This window comes from Leptinotarsa decemlineata, unplaced genomic scaffold (genome assembly GCF_025532065.1).
Source record: "Leptinotarsa decemlineata unplaced genomic scaffold, Ldec_3_MD MMD2_tig00026369_RagTag_RagTag, whole genome shotgun sequence".
NCBI classification, from domain to species: domain Eukaryota; kingdom Metazoa; phylum Arthropoda; class Insecta; order Coleoptera; family Chrysomelidae; genus Leptinotarsa; species Leptinotarsa decemlineata.
Genome location: NW_027412709.1, coordinates 3134321 through 3151781, shown reverse-complemented (window position 1 = coordinate 3151781; position 17461 = coordinate 3134321). Strand labels below are relative to the sequence as shown.

The 17461-nt window shown below is 34.8% G+C and overlaps 1 protein-coding gene across 1 annotated transcript in view; it reads left to right on the top strand.

Moving 5' to 3' along the window:
• The window catches only part of LOC111515159 (gamma-aminobutyric acid receptor subunit alpha-2), a 137211-nt gene that overhangs the window by 95517 nt on the left and 24233 nt on the right, over nucleotides 1-17461 (top strand). The window contains exons 3-6 of the mRNA XM_074185197.1: nucleotides 9838-9905; nucleotides 12182-12402; nucleotides 13139-13221; nucleotides 17296-17430. Coding sequence (XP_074041298.1) covers nucleotides 9838-9905; nucleotides 12182-12402; nucleotides 13139-13221; nucleotides 17296-17430 — 507 coding nt within the window. The remainder of the gene's footprint in view (nucleotides 1-9837; nucleotides 9906-12181; nucleotides 12403-13138; nucleotides 13222-17295; nucleotides 17431-17461) is intronic.

Here is a 17461-nt window from a genome sequence, read left to right as displayed (position 1 = left end):
GACATGAGTTACTTATCACTTGAGAATATTTTATGCAAGAAGTATGATTAAGGATTCATGTTCAAAATTTCTGGTACAGAATTTGCTCATATCATGATATATGCACTTCTTTCATGAACTCAAAGTAGCTTCTTACGTAAATGTTAATATTATGATTGTTGCTAATTTAATCAGCCTACTGCAAGTTATCAAAGTTGTGACTGAAACTATAAAAGATTATCAAGAGTGCTTGTTTGTAGTTTTGTTTTTTGACAGCGAGTAATACTTTCATAAAAAAACAATAAAACAGAAAATACTTCGTAGGTATGTAATTTTTACATTATTTCATGTATCCTTATACCTGTAATAATAAGTTTTATAGGATTTTCAATGGCATCTGAAAAATATTGTCAGGATGCCAACATTCGATAAAAATGAAAAATGACCTGATATCGAACATATCAACAACAATGCAGGGATAAGTACCGAAATTCAACCCATCAGCAATGCAGAGTCAAGCACATGGAAAGAAACAAAACTGAAGAGGGCGAAAAGACGAGAAAGAGGAAAAGAAATTAGGAGGCATGGTCTAGAAAATGTGCATCAATAAGCCAGACTTATTTAACAACATCCAACAAATGTTTTCATGAAAAATTTTAAAACCAGGTTGTTCTTGCCGACTAAACTGTGGAGAAAAATCATCAGAAAGAGAGTGAATGAAAATTTAACTTGGCTTTATTTCTTATATAATGAGGAACATAAAATTGAAGTTTGCCGTACCATGTTTTCAAATACATTAGATACCAAACCAGGAAAGACAAAAATGATGTCATGATGATAAAAGGCATGGTCATAAAACGAAAATTAGCATCAACGCAATTGTGATTAGCATATCGGAATTGGTTAAGACTTTCGCGGCCAAGATTTTCATTGTTACCATCTTCATTCGGGTTTGAAGGCCGTCGTAGTTTGGTGCTGCTTATACATTAAACTTAATGTTTAAGTTTGAAAATGTCCTTATAGGACGAAACTGTAGTAACGTTAGTTACAAATAAAAGTGGAAAAAACATAGAAAGTTTAATTTCTCTGTTCTTCATCAGAGCCACCGGTATAGAGCTATTTCAGCCTTTCAACCTATGGGGCATCGTCAGTACCGGGCAGGCGGTCCTCGATTGAAGAAAAATGAGAAAAAACCAAGAAAGTACTTGATAAAAATAGCTGCGTAAACGCAAGCGAAACATAAGTGGAACCAACTATTGGTGTGACACCCAAGTCAACTTGCCGAATTTTTATGTCAGTGTTGGTGGTTTGACTAATCAATCGACAACTGCAGTAGCAGAAATTTGGGAAGCTAACCTGAAATTCCATCGGAAAATGAATCCACATGTTTCTAGAAATGATATGAAATCTAGAAAGATTAATGCAGTCAAGCTGCTGGAAAATAATTCCATGAAAATCAAAAAATGAATAGATAAGTACTCTTTGATCATTCCCATATTGATTTCAATTTAAGAGCCACCCGTATACAGCTGTTTCAGCCTATTGAGCATCGTCAGTACCGGGCAGGCGGTCCTCGATTGAAGACAAAAAACCAAGAAAGTACTTGATAAAAATAGCTGCCCGGTACTGACGATGCCCAATAGGCTGAAACAGCTGTATACCGGTGGCTCTTAAATTGAAATCAATATGGGAATGATCAAAGAGTACCTATCTATTTATTTTTTGAATTTCTTGAAAATATTTTTCAGCAGCTTGACTGCATTAACCTTTCTAGATTAATATTATATATATATATATATATATATATATATATATATATATATATATATATATATATATATATATATATATATATATACAGGGTGTCCCTGGACTTCCTCTTTTCCTCTCGGGAATGTATAGATGGGGTCAAAATATCACCAGTACTTCATATAACTTTTTTTCCTAAAAGTCTTCGTAACCAAGTTACGGGCCCTCGAAGTTACAAAATGAAAAATGTTTTTCTTTGATAACTTTTCAAGTGAATATTCAAAATCATCCAAATTTTGGTAATTGACTAAACAAATGAATTCCATCGATGAGCTTTCATGCAGGAGTCAGTTGTTTTGCTACAAAGTCAGGAACGGACTACCCCCGATGGTCCACACCCCAAAACTTTGAAATGACAGATATTTTTCAATATTTTTCAACAAAATAAGGTTACTTGGACAATTTCATGAATAAAAGTACTCGTGTGGAAAGTCGATCGGAGCAACGAGTCTTGAGAAAAATGTAGTTCTACTCGACGACATCAAACCCGCTCGTCCACCATTATTTGAAATGAATAATTATCAAAGCAGAAATAATAATGATAACGTTAATTCAACAACATTTATAACAGGAATAATACAAAGTATGCTAAAATGAAGTCGTAAACAAAAAGTACAGTACCTATATGGAAGTTTAAGTCACAATTGTGATAGCAGATATTTTTTCAAAAGAAATATCAAGTTCTGTAGATTCGTGGTGTTTTTAAACTAACAAGCTACTCTACTATGAAATATCGAATTCATTCCATATTTTGTATGTACATAATACGTGGGGAATAATCACGTTTCGTGTTGATCAGTTATCTGAATGATCCTTCAATGAGCATCAGAAATCTATCAGAACAGTTCCATACATCCAAGTCCACTATTCATAGAATAATTAGGGAACAACTGCTCCACCCATTTCACATCCAGAAGGTACATGCCATGACACCTCAAGATTTTCCAGCACGACTGGAATATGTCAATTGGTTCATGGATAGGCAAAGAGAGGATATGACTTTTATTAATCGAGTTTTATTCACTGATGAAGCAGGTTTCAGTAGAGATGGAGTTATCAACTCTCATAATCTCCATATATGGGCCGAAGAAAATCCCCATGGGATATTGCAAACCAAACACCAACGGAAATTCAACGTGAATGTTTGGGCTGGTATCATAGGAAACCATCTTATAGGACCATTCGTTCTACAGGACCGATTGAATGGAGAACGTTATTTGGAGTTCATTCAGAACGATTTGAATGGACTTTTGGAACATGTTCCATTGCAAACCCGAAGAGATATGTGGTTTATGCATGATGGCGCTCCTCCTCATTTTAGTTTGATTGTGCGTGACCATCTGTACCATATTTTCTACAATAGATGGATTGGTAGAGGTGGGCCATATTCATGGCCATCGCGGTCTCCGGATTTAAATCCATTGGATTTCTTTCTGTGGGGGCATCTAAAAAGCCTTGTTTACGCTACACCTATTCACACAAGAGATGCATTGTTGAATAGAATAACATTACATTGTGAAGCCATACGAAACGACCCTGGAATGCTATTTCAAGTACAGAGAGGGTGTCTTCGCAGACTAAGAAAATGTATAGAGAGAGAAGGTGGTCATATCGAGCAGTTTCTGTAGCGGATTTTTCATTTCTGTTTGCTCTTGAGGCTCTTGAGTTTCGTTAGTTAAACGTGTTTGCATTATAAGAATTCATTTTACCTATCATTTCCATTTTCCTTAAAAACTAATATTTTCGAATAATGGTAGACATCTCAGGATAAATGTTGTTGAATTAACGTTATCATTATTATTTCTGCTTTGATAAAATTATTCATTTCAAATAATGGTGGACGAGCGGGTTTGATGTCGTCGAGTGAAACTACATTTTTATCAAGACTCGTTGCTCCGATCGACTTTCCACACGAGTACTTTTATTCATAAAATTGTCCAAGTAACCTTATTTTGTTGAAAAATATTGAAAAATATCTGTCATTTCAAAGTTTTGGGGTGTGGACCATCGGGGGTAGTCCGTTCCTGACTTTGTAGCAAAACAACTGACTCCTGCATGAAAGCTCATCGAAGGAATTCATTTGTTTAGTCATTACCAAAATTTGGATGATTTTGAATATTCACTTGAAAAGTTATCAAAGAAAAACATTTTTCATTTTGTAACTTCGAGGGCCCGTTACTTGGTAACGACGGATTTTAGGAAAAAAAGTTATATGAAGTACTGGTGATATTTTGACCCCATCTATACATTCCCGAGAGGAAAAGAGGAAGTCCAGGGACACCCTGTATATGTATATAATATATATATATATATATATATATATATATATATATATATATATATATATATATTTCAATATTAAATTCTACAAAAAGGATTTGAAGCTTTAATATTCTATTAATTATCTGCGAGCGCTTTCGACAGTTGGTAGTACTGTCATCTTCTGGCACTCCTCAAACAAGTTCGAGGAGTGCCAGTTCTTTCAATGAACCTTCTTCCTGAAGTACGAAAAATCACTCACTAGCAGCGCTAGTAGTTCGGTAGCGACAAACACTGCTTATCCCTCATATAAACATATAGTAAAGTACAATTAAAAAGGAATGTTTTTAACAGAAAAAAATGTTCTTGAAGCAAAACTAAAATTTGCAACTGTAAAGGATAACAATATTGTAACATTAAAACGTTGGCTTGCATGCCGTAATTTGAAAGTAACTGGAAAAAAAGTGAATTAATAGACAGGTTAGTATACAGACTCAAGTAAACGAGTAGCGGTAGATTCAAACTGTAATAAAAGAAATTCAATATAATTATGAATTTTAGATTCATTTCCGAGTGAAATATGAATCAAATATAGACGATAATGAAATAAATTTGATTAAATAGAATGAATATAATTTAATGAACGATTGAGGTTATATCTCATTCTAATCAATGGTAATTAACTATGAAAAATTTACTATTCATTTCATGTTTAGATCATACATATGAATATTTATTTATTTTTTGCACTGTTAAATCCAAGAAAGCATGTATCCATTTCTTACATCTAACCTCATTGATATGAGGTTTTATAAATGATATAAAAACACGTTTTCTTCCGGATATCGATTATCCGACGTACAATTCGCAAAACAGCAATGTTTTGTTGGCATCATACTAGCACAAAATAATTTTTTATATCAGATTTATATTTTTAAATATTCTTGTCATTCTTGCCCCCAAAAAATGAGTTCTAGTCCTCGTGAAACTGGTACCCTTTCAGTGGAAGAGCTTCTTGAAGCAAGAGCCGAATCGATCCCTCTACGAAACCCTCCTTCACTTGGAAGGATCGATCGTAGCTTGAGAAATGGTTCTTATGGAGATTCTGTGAAACATCTTCTTCCCTACGAATCAGTAGATAGTTGTCCTGAAAATCTAGAGTAGAAAATTGGATAGGATAATTTAGGAAACACTTGCTACATGAATAGTATTTTACAAGTGTTGTTCATGACAAAGAATTTCAAGAACGAGAACGGGAACGTTTCCTACTTATTCATCAAACTCAAACAACTGTTCATGCAGCTGCAGCTTCGTAAGAAGGTATCATCTTTCCCTCCAACCGATTTCCTGGAGTCTTTGAAGTCCACTAGATACTCGTTAGGACAACAAGAGGATTGTTCCGAATTCTTGGGGTTCTTGTTGAATACTCTTCGTGAGCAAAACAATAGCAAAATCAATACTCCTGACCGCTCTGGACTGAATGATTTCGTACAATCCATCTCGTCTTGTGTTTGTAAATCTTTTGCTGGAAAAATCCTCACTGGTTTACTTTGTGGTAAATGTTCAAGAAGTACCGAAAACTTATGTGAATTTCTGGAACTTCATCTAGCTTTTCCTAATACGACTAATAACCAGTCCGTGCAAAGCTTATCGTTAAATCATCTGAAAATTGAATTTTTAACAGGTGATGATCGACTGTATTGTCAAACATGCGCCAAACTAACGGACTGTTATAAGGAAACAAGTATAGCTGAGGCTCCAGTCAATCTAATAATAACACTGATGATTTTCAAACAAGACTCAACCTCTAACGGAAGCTAGAAACTCTTTGGAAGGTTCGAAATAGATGAACATTTTAACCTAGCAGACCACTATTATAAGTCATTGTTCATTGTGGTTCTGGCGTTGAATTTGGTCATTATCACGCCTTGGTCGAAGAAGAAACGGACTGGTTTAAGTTTGACGATAGTCGTGTCACGAAGTGTTCTGGTGATGCATTGAATTTATTGGAGCCTCTGGAGACACCCTACATTTTGTTTTATAAGAGAGAGGACATTGTTGGATCTAGATCTTCAGATGATGTGGTGCTGCAGGTTTTTCCGGGTTTTCCTGCAGCTGAAAAAGCAAATGCGCCACTGGAATCAATGAAGTCGCCCCGGAGCGCCAATTAATTTTTATTGTTGTTTTTATTTCATTTCTATCGTTGTTTTTTACTAAAAATATTCTCTAATAATAAATTAATATTACGTAAATAACACTGTTTTACATGTGAATAGTTTATTGTTTGTCCTTACTACTAGTGCTGCCTCTCGTGACACGTTTGCTGTACTATTCTCAGGAAAAACGCTCATTGCTAAGATTTTGGTTGGATTATAGTCCATATTATGACCATATTATCTGAATAAGATCTCCTTAAGTAGAGGATCTGGGTAAGAGTTATAGGTAAATAATTGGAGAAGTATTGTTGTTTTTTAAATGAAAAGATCAATTAGAAATCTGGAGAGTGCGGTTCTTCATTTGCTTGACCAAGTTAATTTTCGTTGACTCTAGTAGTTCAAGAACCTACCAGAACTGATAGGCTTGTGATACCAATCTTTGAGGAGAATATTATCGGGTGTCTGGTCAACTTAGTGTACAGGAACGGAACCCATTGCTCGTTGTTTTCAGTTTCGATAATTAAGTGTATATATAAGGGTCATAACTATTGAAGATGTCCACAATCTCAGATAGTCCATCTTGAGAAACGGATATAATAATGTTATCAACATATTCTTTTATGCAACAGAGATTGAAAGGAAGAACCTGTAAGACCAAATCTGGTAGGTCATCCATGACATATGGTGCTGAAATAGGGCTAATCTTAGCTCCCATTGGGGTACCAAAACTTTGTTGTTGAAAAGGAAAGTTATAAATTGGAAAATTCGTCTTTATGAATACTACAAAACTGACTAATACGTCCCCATTTTCTATCAATAGATCTGAGACAAGCATCTCAATATACATTGCTGGAAAGAGATACTATATCTAAGCTAGCAATCACATAATTATCAGGTAATTTCATGTTATTGAAAGTAGAGAAAACATCAAAAGAATCTTTGATAAAATATAATGAAATGATAAAATAAAAAAATGTCACCCAAAGATAGTTTCTAAGTTTTGTTCCTAACTAGTCAGGAAAAATTCCAAAGACATGTGGAACAATTATTTAATATCATTGACCCCATTTCTGAATAAGATGAAGAAAAAACAGCTCTGGCAACACAGCAAATCTAAGAGTAAATGAGGATACGCCGACATCGAAAGATGCCATGTTTTTAATGAAAATTGGAGCTTTTCTACCTGGTACATTTTGTAAGATTCTGATAAACACCTTTTGAATGACTTAATTTCCAATATATATTTTCTGACGAATAACATTGCATTCCTATATCGAATACCCACTTCTAGCGCTTCTCCATTTCCCATGTCAACAAGACGAAATTGGAGGTATCTGTACTCATATAGACGCTCATCAACAATCTGTTAAGAATTTCGTCAAATATCTTCTCAGATTATCCTGTGAATCAATACTCCGTATTTCAATTCTCCGTATTTCAATTTTCCGTATCTAGATTGATTTAAAAAATTCTAAAATACCGCATGTACCGTATCTAAGGCCCTTTTGACTTCGAATGAGGAAGCTCTGTTATTCGGTTATGTTCCATTTCAGTGACAGTACTTTCCGATAAAAACTCGTAGATTACAACCTAAAGGTTTCATGACATCAACTGATGAGGCAGTTTCTTTCCTACTCCTTCAACATGCAAACCACAAAACCAAAATATGTTACGAGCTAAACCCGTATCAAGGAGGACAGTCTTATCAAAAGCGACAAATTTGAATGAACAAATGAACAAATTGAAAAGCCTTCGAGCACACCCACATTTTTATATGCTCTGAATGTGTGCGTGCTTGAGTGCGTATGTGTGCGTTCGTTTGTGTTATTACTCTGTCTACAAAGAGAAAATAGAAATTATTTATTGATTGACTGATGTTATATTCGTTTCACTAAGTGAATCTAAATTGCCAAATGTATTACTCTCGGAGTGTAATATATAAAAATGAATTGCTGTTCGTGGGTCTCGCTAAAACTCGAGAACGGCTGGACCGATTTGGCTAATTTTGGTTTTGAATTATTTGTGGAAGTCCAGGGAAGGTTTGAAAGGTGATTAAATATAAAAAAATAATAATAATAATAATGAAAAAACTCATGAACGGCTGGACCAATTTTTATGTTTTTTTTTTGTTTTTCGATGTGTCTTCATCGAAAATAGGATAATTCATCAATGAAAAAAATAAAAACAATAATAATGAAAGAACTCAAGAACAGATGCACCAATTTTTATGATTTTTGAGTTTTTGGATTTGTCCAACAATGATAATACTGAAGTTACAGGAAATGCTATTATTACAGAGTATATATGAAATAAATATTAAAAATAATGGAATATAGAAATGTATAAAAGTAAATGCTAAAACAAAGTATGTATAAAATGTTCATATCAGTAGAATTTCCAAAGAGGAATGAAAAATTGAGTATATAACACAAAAAGTTACAAATCATGCAATGTAGTAGAACTGACACAAATGTTATTTATGTTATTATCAAAAGTGATTGTGGATACATGAAACCAAAGCGTTCAGAGAGTAGAAATGAATATCGCAATGTTCACAGATGTTCACAATTTTCTATATGCTCGGGAAGGGTTTTAATTGCGAATTCTATTGTTGGAGTGGGTGGTGCACTATTGGATTTGTTTTCTGAGTTGTTGTCCTTTTCTAGATCTTTTATACCATAGATAGTCAACATACAGTTTATTTCCTTTTATGTAGCACTTTTTATATTTTTCTTCTAGTTTGGCGAGTAAGATATGTTTACCTAAAATTTTTCCCTTCCTTCTTTGTTGCTGTGTTAGATAAAAAAACAACGATTTATTTCCAACAGGAGTACCCAGTTACAGGAAATGCTATTATTACAGAGTTTATATTAAATAAATATTAAAAATAATGGAATATAGAAATGTATAAAAGTAAATGCTAAAACAAAGTATATTATATAAAATGTTCATATAGGTAGAATTTCAAAAGAGGGATGAAAAATTGAGTATATAACACACATTTTCCATGAAAGAACTCACGAACGACCGGGCCAATTTTTAAGATTTCTGTGTTTTTGAATTTGTCTTCTTCGGGAATAGGATGAGTATCAATTTATAAGATGTTTTATCAAGAAGAATAATAATAATACTGAAGGATTTCAAGAACCGCTCGACCAATTTTTATGAGTTTTGTATTTTTGGATTTGTCGAACAATAATAATGATGAAGAACTCAAGAACGGCTGGACCAATTTTTATGATTTTTGTGTTTTTTGGATTTGTCTTCATCGGGAATACCATAATAAGTAATAAAATGTGATATTTCATCAATAATAATGAAGAGGCAAAACATCAGTGATAATAGTGACGTTTTATAATAAAACGCAACTGACAGCTCACCGAGTGAATTACTGAAGAGTACACTCTTACTACCAACTTCCATTCATTTTGTTACATACCAATACCATTTATTTTATTATCCTTAATAATTTTGTATCAATTTTAAAATCCTAAATCTGCTCATTCATTTACTGTTAGGCAGAACGACGTTCACCGGGTCCGCAAGTATATAATATATTCCATTGAATTATTATCATTATTATCACATATTGGTCTTTATCATCAAGAGTATTAAATAATTCATATATTTTCAGATTTACCAACGGTAGTTAAAACTAATATTTTAATAAGAAGCATGGGTCCTGTGTCGGAATTAGATATGGTGAGTAAACTTAATATTTCCGCTGCCTGATTTGACGGTATTCGATATATTTTCTTAAGCCTTTTTGAGAAATGGTCCACTTTTGAAAGATTCAGGATATCAAGATCAGACAAAATGTAGTCGTATGTGAAAAAGTATCATTTTCAATACTAATTGATAAGAAAGACAAAAGTGTTGCGACCCTTCGTGCCGAGAGGTCGCTATCAACTTTTTGAGAGGGGTGTCTTGTGATACCACTTCTGATATGTATTTCTATTTTTATACAACACTTTCTTATTTCTGGAAATCAGATCAGACGTTTCTAATTAATTGGCAGTTTTATATTCGTTTTAAGAATCTGCAACCAAACGACATCATAATTGAAAAAAAATTAATCAAAACTCACACCAGTTCATTTCAATTAATGTTTGAAATGTTCATCATCCACTTCCTGAAAATAATGTTTGTTTACAATGTGGAATTTTTTTGGGATAATTTCCTCAGGAGCACCTTTTATTCTAACCATAACCTCTGGAACAGACTATGTATACTTTAGATTCCACAAATCCACACAAAAAATCTAAGGGCGTCATATCAGGTAATCTAGCGGGACATTCTAAGGAACCAAGTTTGCCACCGGTTTGGATGATTGTCGTCTAGCCAATTTCCAACCAGCCAGCTACTTTCTAACCAACCAGCCATCTTGCTGAAACGTAACATCAGTTGAAAACTCACTTGGGTTTGTCAATTACCCAATCCGGTGGATAGACAGAGTGGTACCTTAGTAAAGCCCACTAGAAAACAACATAGACGCCTCTAGATACTTTTTGAGGAGAGACTTCTGAAGTGTATGATACACAATCGTCACCCATTTTAGAACTCATACTGTAAAAAAATAATTTGTAAACAGACTCATTGTCAGGAAGTGAATCATAACATTTTGGACATTCATTCGAATAAACTGAAGTGAGTTTTGAATACATTTTTCGAAATCAGAATATTTATCGTGTATTCGTACATTCTCAAAACGAATATATAACTGATAATTACTCGAGAATTCCCAATTCGATTTTCAAATTATTAATTGTTGGTAAAGTTATTAAAAGATGCGTTCGTAGCTGTATCTAAATATGAAACACCTTGTATTGGATAATATATCTTTCTGTCTTTCAATATCACATGAATTTTGCTTCACACATCATGCTCATCATGATCTATTCATAATCCGCAAATTATGATTCAGAATCTGAGGGGTAAATACTTAAAAGTGGTGAGGGTATGGAAGCGCAGAAGAGTCACATATTTTCATCATTCGTTTCTTGACATAAAACGCGACTTAATTTGCGAAATAACGATGTTGAGCTCAAAATTTCGACCTCAATCTCGAAATTCAGACCTTAATTTCGAAATTTCGGCTTTAATCACGAAATTTCGACTTCAATCTCGTAGTTTTAAAATTACGACTTGAAACTCAAAATTTTGACTACAATAAGATTTCGACTTCAAATTCGCAATAACGGAATTGAAGTTGAAATTTCTTGATCAGAATCGAAATCTCGAGATTAAAGTCGAAACTTCGAGTTTCAAAGTCGTAATATCCAAGAAACAAATGATTAAAATATGTGACACTCCTGAACTTCCATACAAAGGAAAATCAATTAAAACTTTTTAAATTTCTGTTCGAAATTTTGATTTTTCATGTAACTTTCAACATTTTAAATTACACGAACAACTTCAATTCGTCTTGCGATAATATGCCATCATTCTTTATTCGATTTGTTGTTCTACCATATGCGTATTTGTATTCTAAAATTTTCACTTTCCCTATTGTATATAACATTTTTCAATGAAGATTTCAGAGGTTATTCACATTTTATTCTGTCCTATTTGATTCGAAATATATTGTCAATGTTCAGTGTTCTTCATATCCTAAACAAAATAATCCTATAACCAATATATCTATAATTATTCCTTTTCACAACTAGTTTCAAATGCTGGACTATCATATCCACAACAAAGTTATTTTCTTCAAACGCAAACATTCTGAACGCAGAAATATATTTTAAATTGTTAGATCAGAATAACATGAAACTATGGAGAAATACAAATCCAACTCAGTGAGTCAAAATATCTAAATTATAGTCATTCTAGATATTCTTTCCCGCCTGAGAATCGAACAAAAGGTATTCGTACGTACCATATTTCTCGCAGGAGCCGAGTGTTTTTCTAGATTATTGTTTGTCCCAAATATTCTAATTAATTGGTCAATCTTTTGTAAGGGGTAATTACTGTTTCAGGAATATTCCATGGACTGTTATTTCAGACAATATTGGAGGGATCAAAGGTTATCCTTTTTGGGACCGATCAAATCTCTGTCGCTATCTATAAAAATGCTAGAAAGAATTTGGAGACCTGACACCTATTTCTATAATGGAAAAAACTCGTACGTGCATACCATAACGGTTCCCAACAAACTCTTGAGAATCAGTCAGGATGGTGATATATTATATTCAATGAGGTACACAACTTTTATCTTGTTCATATTATAATTGAAAAAACTGATCATTTGTTGAAGGACCATACTCCTAGAGTTTGTCAATGAGGAAAACGTATAAATTTCAACTTAATTTGGGAGTTACCAAAATATTATTTTCTTTGACAATATACAGGTTATTTATTAAACATGCGGCAAAAAATTAAAGAACTACTCCCTGGACTATTCTAAGGATATTTAGTTCTTTGATGATTTTTGATAGGGCGCTTTTTTTCGAAGATACGGGGCCAAAAAGAATTTCGACAATAAAAATTTTGGTAATTTCGAAATTATTAACGTAGCCGAAATAAAAGTATAGCGTACTACACTGGGCCTACCGAGTAATGAAAAATCTAACAATTCCACTCGAGTGAAAGATGTGGAAGATTTGAGAAATCGGATAATTGCTAGGTGTAACGGAATAACAAACGATCCTGATGTTTTTGAAAGAGTTCGGAAGTCAATGAGGAGAAGACTGGATTCTTGCATCCGAGCGGGGGGTAGTAATTTTCAACAGTTCTTGTAGATTAAGAAATATTACAAGTAATTTTTGGTAATAAATTGTTATTGTCGAAGTTTTTTTCGCTCCGTATCTTCAAAACAAAGCGCCCTATCAAAAATCATCAAAGGACAGAATATCCTCAGAATAGTCCAAGGAATAGTCCATTAAATTTTTGCCGCATATTGAATAAACATCACGTATAACCATTTTCTTCTGTAGGTTGACTATCAAAGCTAAATGTCCAATGGAGTTGAAGAGTTTTCCCATGGATAGGCAATCATGTCCGCTCATTTTTGGAAGTTGTGAGTATCGTTTTATGTACTTCATATTGGACTTTCCTTTATTAGAACTTTATTTCTAATAAAATGATTGAATATTCGCACTAATAATTAGAAAAAATCAAATTTGTTTCTCTTGATAAAAGCTTTTGCAGCCTAGTTACACTGATTTTTATAATTACTACTGCTGGTTAATTGGCAGAGGTTTCGCTAATTATTCTGAGTTTGCTTTTTTCTATTGATTTTATATACATTGACATCTATATATCTTCTTTATATTCTGGTATGGTATGAAGAAATAGTTATCCAAATTTGATACGGTGATCTTCGTGTACATCCACTGCTGACTTATCCGCATACCCTAACCCGCAGTTTGGTTTTTTCTCTTGTACCCTTGTGCTCATAAATGTTTTCGCTTTTATAAAATGCACATATTTCCACGAGCGTGAGGTTTGTGATAGACAATCTGTGATTTTGATTTCAGGTTATGAAACGAATTTTATATGAGCTTTCGAAAAGCTTGTCTATTTTGTCAGTGACCGGTAGAATAAACGAAAAAAATGCCCTTCATAACCCTGAATAAATCATTTCTTGTTGACTATTCTAATTTTTTCGTTAAGGTATGAATGATACCAAACACATTATAGTTCACGCCACGGCTGATGGCGATACGATGGATTACGATACGCCCCTTGCCGGCTAGTGTCGTACCTATAATTTGTTTCAGTTACGCTAGTTGCACACACACCGATTTTGGACGGCCAGTATGAAATCGTCCGATATTTTATTAGTAGCGGGTGCTTGCACACTCACCGGATTTTTATCGGTCGAACAATCAGTTGCTTTGTTGTCGTAATTAGCACGCACTACCAAAACGAAGTTAATGCGTAGTAACTACAATTTCACCGAGCATTCGAAACTGGAATGGTCGGTAAAAAACCGGTGAGTAAGCAAGAGTGTATTTAGTCATGTACGCCACTACTTCCCGGTACTGCCGGTGAGACAGTGGCCGGCTGCTCACAGGTATTTTAACGGCGACGATCACCGGTCGGCGTGTGTGCAAGGTCCCGTTCCCTCATGTGGTTCACTATTGGAATTGGGACGACCGGTACAAAGTCGGCCGTCCAAAATCGGTGTGTGTGCAACTAGCGTTAGGGTAGCAATTGGAACATGACTTCTTTGTAATTTCTTTTCATATTGTATTTAGTAATATAGGTAGTAGTACAGTTCATTGTTATATAATGAGTCACTTATCCAAAAATAAACTTTAATCAGTCACTATCTGAATACAAATTTTCTTCATCTTCACTACCGCTTGTGCTTGTGCTGCTATCGTCATTTAAATTTATAATCACTGGATTTGCCTCTATTTGAACGTCCGTAAATGTTAATTTTCCCAATATCTCCGCTCTATATCTACTACATAGCTGCAATACTGTTGCATGTAGAAGATAGATATGTAGCTATGTGGAATTGGTCGCGGTGGTAGTGTGCCCGACTCACGATCGATTCCCGTCTCGACCAGATATTTTTCTCGAGAGAATTTATCTGGTTGAAGCTAGGATGATTCTGCAACCGTGTTAGGAATCACACGTTAAAAGGTAAGACCTCGTTAGTCTTTAACTCGCACAATTTTCTCAACTTCTGAGAGTTGTCGTTCGTATGGGGGCGATAGCTGATTAACGGTAAAACAGATTTTTAAACAGATTCCCCGGAAATGAATAGATGAAACTCGTGCTCCGCAGTTTCTCACATCTTCCAACTTGAAAATTACATTCTTTTGGATCACGTTGTTTTTGACAGTAGCCCAAATGAATTCAATGGGATTCAAATCCGGATGGTAGGGTGGAAGTCGTTCGTGTTCAAGCAGAACGTCATCAAATTCGTATCTGATATGATGCTTTCTATTTACCTTGATCAACTCGTATAATTCGGGTTTGAGCATGTTAGGGGTGAACATAATGCTCTTTTCGTACATCCACTTCACCATGTCGGCCTTCCTAGAATTTGTGTTGGGTGTTGGATTAATTTGAATATCATGGTATGGAGCATTATCGGTCACGACTACCGAATTCACAGGTATACTTGGGATTAACTTTTCTTGTAACCATTCACCATAATTTTCAGAATTCATTCCTGAATGATAATCCCTTGATGTTGTGCCTGATGCAAATATAAGCCGACAATTAGATATAAAGCCCATTTCACTTCCTGCATGGACAATGATGAGTCTTGGTCCCTTTGAATAACCCTTTGGTTGATTCATCTGTCTAGTTCTTGGAAGATGTATGTCCACTATGAAGGTATGTTTCATCAATAAACACAACTGGTCGCTGTTGGCTACGAAAATAATTTATTTTTGGTAAATATTTCATTCTCAATGATCTAATATCCATTTTCTCTATTAATTTTTTTTATTATTTTCAGTCCTTCTCCATTCAAAACTTGTTTTCTTTAAAATTCTACGAAGAGATGTTTCGGAAGCCACAATTCCCAAAACGTCATTAATGTTGTGTTGAAACTTTTTTACTGTAATACGACACCCTCCCGTCTTATGAAAGTCGTAGGTAAATAATCCGTCTAAAATTGGAATACTCATACTTGGAAATTTCAGTTACTGGTGCTCTTCTAGGCCGCTTCTTTTTCGGGGTGGAAAATTTTACTTCTCCGTTATTTGCAGAAATTAAATAATTGCTCCCCTTCTTAGCGAGAGATGTCTGTTTTTCACATTTGATAACGTATCACACTCACATTTAACACTTTAAAAATTATCTCACGTGCCTGACTCTTAATGACTGGTTTTTTGTGAGGCGATGACATTTTTTCAGAAACAACAGAAACAACCCAACGGCAACGCCAACAGCATTGGAGGACAAGTAATGATACGCTTTTGTATAGATCATTTGTATATCTTACAAGAACTGTGTGGGGGTTTCATTGAAAATGAGTTTGTACGCATGGGGGCGGGCTTACCATCACGTTTGGCGCTTGCTGTACTTGCTTTCATTATGATAAAGTACTATTTCCGTTCGAATGACATAAGTAGTCATCGGAGGATTTGTCCAGTCATCACTCGAAGACGATTGTGTATACTAACAATCCAAACGTGAAGTCATTTGGTTTGGAACCTTTTTCAATTTCATTTGTAATTGGGTCTATTCGACCCTCCTCCGCAATCTGCAAAGGTTAATTGTGGCTTACACTTATTCTCACTCGACCACATAGACCCAGCTTTTTAACGAAGCCAATTATTTTGTATGGTGAGTGGTCTTTCCGGTCAGATGAAGAGAGTACGGCTCTGACGAACTCTAAAAACCTGATTCGTCCCCCAACGGGGCAGGCACAAAGTATGTGCTCTGCTGTTTCATCATTTTCCAAACAGAGGCGATACACACTGTCTGTCGATACTCCGAGAGTCTCTGTATATGATGATTCAGATGACAGTGATTTGTAAGAAGGCCTGGTAGACATCGTAGTTCATCCCTGTAGACCAACAACTGTTTGGTATCAACCTCCGAAGGGTGAATAAATGCCTTAGAGTGAGCCAATCCTGGAAGATTCTTTCAGAAGTCCATATATTTTCTTGCGATCCAGGTGTTTTCTTTGTTTGTCAAAGCCTAAAGCGATGCCAATGACAGGTTCTGGTCCGAAGAACTGCTTGCACCACCGTCCTTTGTAAGGGAGTCAGCAGCCTCATTGCCTTCCATGCCAGTATAGCCAGGAACCCGGTAGAAGCCAAGAGCTTCCAACGACACTTGACTTTCCGAGAAAATTTTTATTGACTTGTGTATGAGGTTGGATTCTTCCAATTTCTCCGCAAACAATTCAATAGTGTACATTTCCGCTTGAAATACAGTCGCATAAGTTCCTAGGCAGGTTGATATCTCTGTCCTGGGTCTGCGACGGAAAAGACCTGCACCAGAGCCGGAAGGTGTTTTTGATCCATCTGTGAACCAACAACTATATGCTTATCCCTCAACTGTGTTTTAATTATTTCAAAATTTTCAAGTGAATCACTTCCAACAGTCAGCATCAAGCTGAAACTGACTCTTTACTTTAGTACTATAAAAATCATTCATTTTCAATATTTTATTCCAGATGCCTACACTTCCAAAGATTTGGTCTACAAATGGCAAAATGATGCCAGTGTAAACTTTGTACCTGGAATGGCTCTCTCTCAGTTCGACGTTATTAGTTTTCCTTACAGAAACTTCACTTTGAAGCGAAGAGAAGGTATTTTCGAATAATTGTCGATATTTTTATT